The sequence below is a fragment of the Aphis gossypii genome, chromosome 3 (assembly GCF_020184175.1).
Source record: "Aphis gossypii isolate Hap1 chromosome 3, ASM2018417v2, whole genome shotgun sequence".
Lineage (NCBI taxonomy): Eukaryota > Metazoa > Arthropoda > Insecta > Hemiptera > Aphididae > Aphis > Aphis gossypii.
In genome coordinates, this window is record NC_065532.1 from 12,692,958 (window position 1) to 12,704,171 (window position 11,214).

The window sequence follows — 11,214 nt, forward strand, 5'->3', positions numbered from 1 at the left end:
CATTTTTAAAAAAGAAAAGAGAAACATTAATGATAATAAACCAGTAAACTGTGTTCATGAATTTTCCCTAAATATTATTAAAACTAAGTATTTATTACTTTTGTATAGAATTAATTTAAACGTTAAATGTACATCTTGAATTTAGTAAAAGTTGAAAAAGAATTAATATTAATTGAGTTCTAAGAAATAATGTTACATATTGGCAGTTATTAATTATTATGTTAAAAAATATTCAAATACTGGTGATAGCTATTGACTTTTAATTTCTTAAACTTAAAAGCATATTTGCTTTTAATGCTAAAAGAAAAATAACATCCTTGTAAGGATTTTTAGGAATCCTCTAGTTAAAAAAAAAAATCCTTATAATAAAGCTTGTTCCAATGCATACAGTGTGTTCTGTACATTTAAAACATACAAATTAATGGTTAAGTCAAGTTTGAAGATGTCCTTGATTTCATGCAATTTTACCACCTTATAAGCTTACACTGTAATGGGGTGTACAAAAAATTCTATGGGAAAACTGTCATCCTAAATTACCAAGTAATAGTAAGTACCTATATTCAATAAAATATTGTATGTACCTATTAGTATAATAATATACCAAGGTTAGAATGTTAGATTAAAAGTTTCAAGTGCCTACCCAAAAATAATATTTTTAATTTATAGTTCTTTAATTAAAATCATTATTTTTTGTATAAACTTGGACTTCAAATTTCTACAAAAAAAAAAAAAAATTATTTATAAGTTATGGCCTCAGTAAAAAAAATTTTCGATTAAGAATATTGATCCAGTGAATAATTTTTTATCGACATTTATAGAAATGAAAATTATAATATTAATATAAGATTTTAGTTCAAATATCTAGTGAAAATTTCACAAGTAATTGTCTCTGGTTATTCGTTTTCAACATACATAAAAAACCATTATCGATTTTGTTGAAAGTTGGATTTGCGTAAAAATTCACGTTTCCCTTAAATTTTTTGTTTGTTCTTGGATTTTTTTTATTTGACTTCTCTAAAGTATATACTAAATTAAATCTAATTTTGTATCCAAAACCACATTGTTTTTGAAAATCAAAACATACAACTTATTGTGTAATCATTCAGGAAAAAATAAAATCGATATAATATTCATTGTTTATTATTCGGAAAAAATTAAAATATATTTTATATAGAATTTGATGTTCAAAACTTTAAACTTTTGTCGATAGAAATCAACAATAATTTTTATGAGCGTTTGAACTCAAAATTTTGTGAAATTCTATAATTTCATAGACATTTGCAAATATTTATGGTGAAAATTTTAAAATTTACGGTTTTTAACAATAATACTTAAGGTTTAAAAATATAATAAAAGATTCTAGAGACGTTTAACGCGTTGATCATTTTTTAACTTAAAAATAAAGATTAAATACCAACACCACCACCAAAAATATGGACTGTATAACTTATGGTACTATACTAGTATATTACTATACGTATATGGTCTATACTACTATAATATATTATTTCAATTTGAACAAATTTATTGTGGAACAATTATTTTGTGATACAAAAAGTTGTGATAGTATATGAAATTAAAAAACTGGCGGGGAATAATATTAATCATAAATTGTCTTTTCCATGCACCGCGGAAATTCCTTCAAATCTTCACCTGATAATAATTGATATAAGATTTAAAATATCGGTTATTTTTCCGGAGTGTTTGAAATTCCGATTCAAATTTCAAAGTAAATATCAACCATAATAATATTATCATCTATGTACATCAACTATCAAGCCATCAAGGTACATTCGTGTTCTAACGGAATTTACTTTTGATCACGGTTGTAGACTGTAGTGTTGTACAACTATAACCGTGCTTTTAATTTTTAAAGTTTTATCAATTTTCAATTTATTCAATTTAACATTTTAACTGTCGAATTTCGAATTTTTATATTGTTGAATACCTTAGATGTTTGTTACTTGTTATTAGATATTGAATTAACTCTTTAACACTAATCGATTTTATATTTTGTTGGATTTTTCTAAATCCGTCTGTTTTCTAATTTGTGTGTACATTAATAGTCTTGAAGTTACAAAATGAATAAAGAAAGGCGCGTTGGCCGTCGTAGTGTTGTACAAAATCTTGTTAAACTTACTCCTGAATATGATAATGGTAAGTACTAAGTACTATAATATAATTATGTATTTATTACTTTCTATATTATATTACATATTGTATAAATTACCTATAAGTCATAGAACTTTGGTCTAGGGTTCACTAATAATTACTCAAACAATATAACTTTGACAAAGTATGCAAGCTTTAGAATAGAAAATGGTCAACCTATAACTATAGTCTATAACCATCTTCTGAATACTAGGTACTCTATTCGTATTTATATAATATATAGTAGCTAGATATTAATAATAAATAAGGACAATTATTCCAGTATCGAGTAAAATTTCTCTAGTTAATAATTATAGAGGAACAACTATTGCTCTGATTTATTACTTTAAAAATGTTTTATTTTTTTAATTTATTTATTAATAATTTTATATTTTAATTAACTATCGCCTACATAGTTTATATATTGATAAAGTGTTCTGTATTTTTAATCAATGGTTTAGGTAGGTTAGGTACTGTTTATGTAAAATGAAATATTTTATGTCTGTATTTTTATTTTTCAGAAGAAAAAGTATCAGTAGGACCAAAAAAAGCTTTATTTGATGATGATACATTTGTTATGAAACGTACATTGAAGCCATTACATGAGGTATTTATAAATATTTAAATACAGTATTAAAGTAACAATTAACGTATTACTATTTATTTTCAGATTAACAATTTTCAATTTTCTTCATCAAAATCCAAAAGTCATGATAAACTTTATACAGAAAATACTTTTGACATACCTAAATCTACATACATGGATATGTTTAATAACCATAATAAAATTCCCTTATCTCCACCTAGTAGAATCAAACTTCTTGAATCATCGATGGGGAAATCCCGTCAAAAGCCTCATGAACCTGTAATGCAATCAAAAGAACTTTTTAACACACTAATTGACTCACCTTGTACCAAGTATGAAAAAGTACAGTTTAACAATGCATTATCATCTGCCTCTAAGTATTTATTAAACCGACACTTAGAATCTGTCCAAAATAATGCAGACATATTCAATGTCTCAATACCTGATGAAAATTTGACTCCTGTCAATGAAAATAATTTTAATAAATTTGTAACTCCAAGTTTAATAGACTTAAGTAATACTTTAAAGCCAGACATATGTCAGTCTCTTAGCCAAAGTCAAGTATCAAATGTACCTGTATTAGATGAAACAATGAAAAATAAAGAAATTGATGATACTTACAAAACTCAAGTATCAAATATGCCTTTATCAGTTGAAGAAATTGAAGAATTAAAAAACAAAGAAATTGATGATATTCACCAAACTCAAAAATTGAATCTGTCATTATTAGCTGAAGATATTGAGGAGCTTAAAAAAAAAGAAATTGATGATATTCGCCAAACTAAATTACAATGTTGTAATTTAATGAAGACCCGGTTCAAAGAAATTGAACTAGAAATTGAAAAACATTTTGGCATTATAGAAAATAAAGTTAATGAAAACTATGATAAATTGTTGAAAAAAGTTCAGGACGGAAATAATGACAGTGTTGAATCACAGATATCAAATAGCACTGTAGAAACCGTAAAAGAAAAAAATTATACTAGAATGACTGGTGCTTATGGAATTTTCAACAATTTAAATAAAGATTGCAGTTTTTTGAAAACTCCAAAGACTAAAGGCAAAACCCGAGAAGAAATGTTAAATAAAGGGGTTTTAACACCATGTACAATGTCGTTTGTTTTACAAGAACAATTAATGCACCTGAATAGTAGTTCTTAAGGTAATATTATATATTATATATTTTTAAAAGTTACATTGATTACATTGATTCTAAATTTTACTACTTAGTAATTACTGGTAATATTTTATAATTTTATAACTTCAAATAATTAGTTTTATCATAATTTCTAACCAGATTTTTCTGTTAATGTGTTATAAGACTAACTGCATATTATATAATACAAGTTATTCTTGGTAGTTCCTACTTTTTAAGTAGTATGCCTAAGTTTATTTTTTCTTTAAACTGACTAAATTTAGTAATCAATATTTCTATTTTAACAAAAAAACAAAAATGAGAAGATAATAATTCATCTTATTTATTAAATGAAAAATTCTTATATATAATTAATAAATAGGAAAACGGCAATACATCTCATCGTTTGAATAAATTTGAAATTATTAATATCAGTATAAGTATAAATTATCTAGCATTTGGTGCAATTCTAAATGTCATTGAAGCATGCCATGTAATAATAAAGAATAACACATTAATTCTATGTATTAAAATTATATTTCAAGTTATAATTTAAAATTTTGATAGTAACTCAATTTAATGTTGTATAATTAGTAAGTAACTCATTAAAAATAAACTCATATTGTTAGAAAGGGTTAATGATAGAAATTATATCATAGAATATTGATAAAAAATTTGAATTATTTTATCTCATGTATGAAACATTTTTATAGTTGTTAAGACAATAGTTCTTAGCTAATATCTTATTATTCAGTTAATGTTAATACATATACGCCATTATTTTATAATATTCATGGCAAATAATATCAACATTATCTAAATATAAACGTTACTTCTAACATATGTATATAATATATTACTATATTACCTGAAAAATTATTATTTGAATAATAATAATATAGTAAAACACTTCGAGAGTATTTTCAAAAATAATAAAAATGTAATGAATAATATTGTCTACAAATTAAAAATTTAGAGCTATTATGAAGTGCAAATTGTATTTTATTTAACTGTGTATGCTCAATATATATTTATTTTTATTTATCTATACATTTAATTTGAATATATTTTACATATCGATAACAAGTCTATTTTATGTTTCAGCATTTGACCTGTGAATAATCCAAAAGATAAAACTAATAATATTAAAAGAACTTAATTTGTTAGTTTTCAATTTTTATTGTGACGTTTAATTATTTTTATTCAACTACTCAAGTATTTAATATAATTTTATTTTTTTAATATTTTTTTTTATTATTATTATTATTTACATATAAATTAATATTATAGTAGTTATGATGATTGCAATATTGAAGTGTTAAATACATTTTTGAATTGATAATGCCAAGTTGTACATCTATTATATTTACCAAACATTTCTTTTCTGTTCTTATGTATTTTATGTATAATATATTAATATGTATATTTATTATAATATATATAATTTAATGGACATTTGTAATAATAAAATTAATTTTATTATTTTCTAACTAAACAAATGAGGATTATTCTTCAATAACGCTAAAGCAACGCCAAAAGCAGAATCTTCTGGCATTTGTAGACTTAGTGGAAGATTAAAACAATTTTCTATTTCTTTTTTTATTATATGGTTTCTAGTTATGACTGATCCTGAACCTATGATTCTTTGAATTCCAGCTTTCAATAACATTTCTCTTGGCATCATTCTAAAATCATAAATTAAATTCTTATGATTTTATATTTTTATGTTATTATTGCATTGTATTAATATATTTACTTAAGTAAATTATTAATGAGTCCTTTGCAAAAACCTGAAAACAATTCTGATAATGTGAAGTTATTATTTGTAACATTTATTAATGATCCAAATGTTGTTGGATCATGTCTTTCGCCAAAAATTAAAGGGTTTACTATAAGAGGTGTCGAATGTTCTTCGTCTGGTAAATGTAACAGTCGATTCCACAGTTCATCTGAAATAAAATTGATATATAATTATGTATGTATCAATAAAAAGTAAAAAGAATTTAAAAATATTTTGCGCAGTATAAACTAGTTTTTAAGACTAGTTTGGGTTATACTGTTTAAAAATAAAAAGCTGACGTTTTATCTGACTACAAGCTAATTAATAATTATAAACTGATCTTCAAAACTTAGTTGTAAGCCTTAAGTTCATTAAAATGCTGTAGAGTATTGATAAATAAATAATATTATTATTTTAAATTACCTTCAGTAATAGTTAATCCAAGAGCAGATACCCAACTAAGCACAGATCTAACAAAACAGTCTAAGACATTTCCACCATTCAAAGAAGCTGCTACTGCCAAAAAGTGATTATCATAATATGGAAAATATTCAACGCCATCTAATCTAACAATATCAAATTATACAACAAATACAATTAGGATTATCCAAAACACTAATAAACTTTAATTTTACCGCATTGTTTCTCAATTATTTTAGTCACAAACGCTACTTGAGCTGAAGTTGAAATGTTAATAACAGCATCTGTCATTGATGTTAACGTGGCTATTACTGAACATTGTAAATCACCAAGAGCAACACCTTAATGGTAATTTAATTAATTACATGGTATATTATATTTTTTTTAAATGTCAATCATTTACCAACTACTGCGCCTTTTGGTATATGGTAAATTGTTTCATATAATGTCCCAAAAATTTTTCCAGGCTGTACAACTAATGGTAATAGATGAACTGGAAAATTTGCTTGAATTAAAATATCTGTATTCCAGGAACATTCAATTACATCAAAATATCCCCAACTTGCTGCATTGTGAGTAGACATGACTGGTTTTCCTTGATTACAAAGTATTGATACGATTAAATCTTGAATTGTGCCACAATGCTTAAAATTACTCAATATTTCTGGTCTAAAATGTATGTATAAAATTATATTGTATTGTATTTTATTTTTAAATATTCAATTTTTGTTGCACTCATAAAACTTACTGATTTTCTTTTAACCAAAAAATGGTATTACATCCATAACCTGAGTATGCCTTTAAATGAGAACGAGGTTTTGGCAGCTTTGTCAAAAATTTTAAATCTGTACGTGCATCTTGCCATGTATATAAATTAGATACTAATTTCTTTGTTTCGTTGGTAAACTCATTATCCCAAAATGTTTGTACAAATTGTTCATCCCAAAAAACTATTCCATGCATTTGACCACAAATACCAATCGCTTTTACCTTATTACCAGGATCAGATAGTTGATCAAATTTTTATCTAGGTAATTATTTAAATTAAAAATACTCAAGTAATTTTTACTTTTTGGATTAAAACTATTTACATAAATTATAATTATAATTATGTATGTATGTATTTACATTAAAACAAATATAAAATACTTGATTGAAATTAAAATATTGAATAATTTATATTTTCTAAGATAGTTAGGTGTACAGAATGATTCACCAAGCATACTCATACCCTCATTTATATTCAGTAAATTTTGAACCTAATACATTTTAGTTATTTTTAATTTGATTTTTGGTATTTATAAATAAATTTAAAAAACTTGATTTCAAATTCTTGAGATTTTTTTTGTATTCAAATTGAAATTGGAACTAGTTTTTGGATTATTTTACATTGTGTATGTTAATTAGTTTTAAAGCCATGGAGGCTATGGTAATTTTAAAATTGTAATAATTTAGATAAATCCAACAGTATTATTAATTTTTAATTTTATTTGTAAACGATGCATGTTCCTTGCTTGACTCTTAGGCTTTTTTAAAAAAAGGATTTTAATTAAGAAAAACAGAAGTTTCAATTACTACACCTATTTCTTAAGTATTACAAAAAATTGAGACTGAAAATTTGATTTTTAAATATAGGTATTTGAAAAATCCAAAATATCATAATTTAAATAAATTCATTATAATGGATAAAATAGTGGACATGGGGTTTGAAGTGAGCATACTTGGTGAATATTGATAACCCTATGCTAAGTATTGGAAATTATTTATAGGCCCCTATATCTATTTTAATATTAAAATCTAAAAATGATACATTTATTAAAATTAAAATGTATTTTAAATAATAAATTATAAATTATACGAGTAAGTATACCTAAATTGTATTTGAATACAAAATACTTATAACCAGAGCTTAAAATTTAAAGTACTAAAAATAACTATAATATATGTTATATTATAAAATTATAAAGTATAAACTAATAAAATACATTGAAATATGTTCAAAAATTAGAAATATTTGTTTATTTTATGAGTGTTTTTTTTTTTTTGCATAAACAATAAGAAGTTGAAAAAAATAAATGTTCTGACTGCACCATTTTTCATAAAATTTATATCAAAACAAGTATTAACAAAAAAATAAATAAATCGTAACTATTTTTTCCATAGAATTCTCTCCAAATGTTTATGTTGTAATTTATAGATATTTGAATTTTTTTTTTTTTAACTTTAAGTGTTCTTAGTTATAGCATAAGTATACCTATCATATGGAGCATATTATGAAGTTTACATTTTGACGAATTTAATATTTACGCGTAAAGTCGCAATATCTTATCAGACGATTTTAATATTTTTTTTTTTATTATTCAAAAAATATTATTCGTAGACATTTATAACATTCCACGGTTTAAAGTGTTGATAAAAATGTGTATGCTTAATAAAATTAAAAACCTTGAAAATTTCATACAAAAATTTACTGAGCTCTTATTTTAGCAATTTAAAAGTATTTGATACATCCATTCACGATTTTTTTATAAGCGTTTGAAGAAAGTAGCTATATTGAATAAACATTTTAAATATTCAATTTGTTTAACTAATGCTAGAAAATGTAGGTACATAGGTATAACTTACTCTGTAACTTATAAATTAAGCTAGTTAAATCTATGTTTATTATTCTATAATAATAGCAAATGCTACAAAATTCAAACTATTTATAACAGTATCTATATTCAATATAGATTGTAAAATATTATATATAGATACAATGTTATCTATTTAAATAATTTCATACTCGATATATTATATAAATATTATCAATATACACTGTAAATTGTACAATGTACAGATATATCTATAATCTATATGATTTCAATCATAAGCGTGCGCACGGGGGAGGCAGGGGAGGCGGCTGCCTCCCCTGCGAGATTTTCCGTTTCACCGCTATCTTATATTATACCTACAAACGGGGGGGGGGGTTGAAATCTGGACCTCCATAGCTAAGGTATTGCCTCCCCTGCCAAGAAGACCTGCGCACGCTTATGATTTCAATAATAATATGGTTGTAGATATAGAATAAAGAATACCTATAGATATATAGGTAGTTTAATTTTTGATTTAAATATTTACCTTTTCCATAATTTTTCCTGGTGATTTCAAGCATTCTTGCATTGCTTTCAAAATGTTGAAAACATCTTGCTCGTCACCTTTTTGATGACTAGAACTAGTTTTTGCTTTGGTTGGGACAGATTTCGCATAAATAGATTTTGAAGTGCTACTGTCTAAAAGTGAAATTTTTACTGAACTTGTTCCTATGTCTATTCCTAGTATTAATTTGTCGAAATCCATAGTGCAACGATAGATGGTTATCAACTTATTATTTGTGTACAAAAATTAAATGTTTTTTTTTTTTTTAATACGCTATGAATGTTTAATTTTACGAATAACAAAATATATTAACATTAAAATTTAAAACCAACTATATATGTAACATTTAAGTACGAATAACTACGTTCGCCGAAAATTAAATTAAAACTGGTTGTTTGGTTTGCTTGAAATATTTCTATATAATAATATGCAGTCTATCGTACGAAATGCAATATCACTGTATCAGTATTAAATAGTAAATACTCTTAGGTCAAACTGGTTTGAGGTCATATACATTTAAGTAAACGCCAACACGTCCTTATCGAATTATTATTCATTATTTTATATTTTAGCCATATAGGTACTCATATAATATGTAGACATGTATTTGAACAATACCTACTGTTGAAGTAGGTAGGAAGTACCTATGTACAACATATAGCTATTCTCTATTAACTACCTATAATATTGTTTAAATTAGATAAATGATCGATGGTGGTTGTATTATTACTTACATTAACAGGCAAAATCTTATCTTCTGTAAATATAAAACAGCTAGTAAGCTGATTGACTGATCTATCAACGCACAGCTCAAATCATTGGACGAATCGCGCTGAAATTTGGCATACAGATAGCTATTATTACGTAGACATCAGCTTAGAAAGGATTTTTGAAAATTCAACCCCTAAAGGGGGTTAAAATGGTAGAAAAGTGTAAAAATAGAAAAAACCACCGTAGCTATAACCATATGAAATTCGGACAGTATTTTTGTTTTATGGTGTAGACACTCACTAAGAAAGGATTTTTTAAAATAAAAATTAATTAAGTTAATTAATGATGATTACTGAAGTTCGATTTTAATGGATCTATTCGTTGTTGACGGGACTATGTTTGTTAGAAAACACTTTCAATTAAAAATGTGATTTGCCTAGTACCTACAATTCTAGGACTTAGAAAAGGTGTCGGACCACAGAAAGTATATGTTTAATTCACTTTCACTTATTTAAAAATAAGGAACAAAAATTACGCACGTTTGCAGGTCCTTTAACACGTTAGGTTAGGTTAGGTTATATAATATTATATTTATGATACTAATTACAAATTATTAGTACCTACGTCATTTTTATTTTGTTCTAACCATTATATAAAAGATTTTGGTTTTGGGGAGAAATCCCTTACACCTCCCCAATACGCCACTGACCTACACACTTAAATGTTTTGAGAATCTATAATAATTATTAATTTATATTAATAGGATCTCGTGAGTAGGCATGACAAAAAAACATGGTACATAGTATGTAGGTATGAATGGTACTAATAAGGCATGGGCGCCCATTGAGGGAGCAAGATAGGGCATTTGCCCCCCCCCCCTTTTCTTGTATTTATATAACTTATGGTGGTGAACATTCATCGATTTAATTGAGAAGCAAGGTACATATTATACTATATACTTAGAAAAAACAAAAATTGTAAATTGTGAAATTGACAATGAATAATCCTATAGGTACCTTCGTAGATTGTAGAGTTAACACACTGTATGCGGTATGCCTATACATTATACGCATATTATTTAAAAAAAATGTTTAAGTACATAATTACCTACATACTGTAATATTATCTATTACTTAATTATTTTAATATGAATAAAAATAATTTTTATATACCTACTTACCTAATATTTAATTAGGTAAGTCTAAAATCTAGATCAGTGGCTCTTTAACTTTTTGAAAATCACGGACCCCCTACCAATTTTTTTCGAATACAAATTACGACGTATTCAGGCTG

General features: G+C 25.1%; 2 protein-coding genes across 5 annotated transcripts; one reads left to right on the top strand and one right to left on the bottom strand.

The window, feature by feature from the left end:
- Positions 1-1,635: 1,635 nt before the first annotated feature.
- On the top strand, positions 1,636-5,114 carry LOC114123488 (uncharacterized). 2 transcript variants are annotated; one of them, XM_050203333.1, is made up of 4 exons: positions 1,636-2,157; positions 2,676-2,758; positions 2,822-3,899; positions 4,977-5,114. In XM_050203333.1, exons 1-3 carry the CDS (start codon positions 2,082-2,084, stop codon positions 3,896-3,898), a joined length of 1,236 nt encoding a protein of 411 aa, XP_050059290.1. In that variant the 5' UTR covers positions 1,636-2,081; the 3' UTR covers position 3,899; positions 4,977-5,114. The 2 variants fall into 2 exon arrangements, with proteins under 2 accessions (XP_050059290.1, XP_027842298.2); XM_027986497.2 differs by having other exon boundaries at positions 1,655-2,157; positions 2,673-2,758.
- Positions 5,115-5,214: 100 nt separating this feature from the next.
- Positions 5,215-9,607, bottom strand: LOC114123199 (sedoheptulokinase-like). 3 transcript variants are annotated; one of them, XM_027986097.2, is made up of 7 exons: positions 9,193-9,603; positions 6,821-7,062; positions 6,476-6,741; positions 6,288-6,413; positions 6,076-6,213; positions 5,629-5,821; positions 5,215-5,557 (listed from the first exon to the last, which is right to left on the bottom strand). In XM_027986097.2, exons 1-7 carry the CDS (start codon positions 9,409-9,411, stop codon positions 5,359-5,361), a joined length of 1,383 nt encoding a protein of 460 aa, XP_027841898.2. In that variant the 5' UTR covers positions 9,412-9,603; the 3' UTR covers positions 5,215-5,358. The 3 variants fall into 3 exon arrangements, with proteins under 3 accessions (XP_027841898.2, XP_050059288.1, XP_050059287.1); XM_050203331.1 differs by having other exon boundaries at positions 6,821-7,099; positions 9,193-9,340; XM_050203330.1 differs by having other exon boundaries at positions 5,439-5,577; positions 9,193-9,607.
- Between the last annotated feature and the right edge of the window lie 1,607 nt (positions 9,608-11,214).

Bases quoted from the DNA above. Each gene is read 5' to 3' on its own strand.
- LOC114123488 (XM_027986497.2), top strand. From the start codon at position 2,082: ATGAATAAAGAAAGGCGCGTTGGCCGTCGTAGTGTTGTACAAAATCTT. The intron at 2,158-2,672 runs GTAAGTACTAAG...TTTATTTTTCAG, and splicing joins TACTCCTGAATATGATAATG to AAGAAAAAGTATCAGTAGGA. The intron at 2,759-2,821 runs GTATTTATAAAT...ATTTATTTTCAG, and splicing joins CATTGAAGCCATTACATGAG to ATTAACAATTTTCAATTTTC.
- LOC114123199 (XM_027986097.2), bottom strand. From the start codon at position 9,411: ATGGATTTCGACAAATTAATACTAGGAATAGACATAGGAACAAGTTCA. The intron at 6,214-6,287 runs GTAAAATTAAAG...TTGTTAGATTAG, and splicing joins AATAATTGAGAAACAATGCG to ATGGCGTTGAATATTTTCCA. The intron at 5,558-5,628 runs GTAAATATATTA...TTATGATTTTAG, and splicing joins CTCATTAATAATTTACTTAA to AATGATGCCAAGAGAAATGT.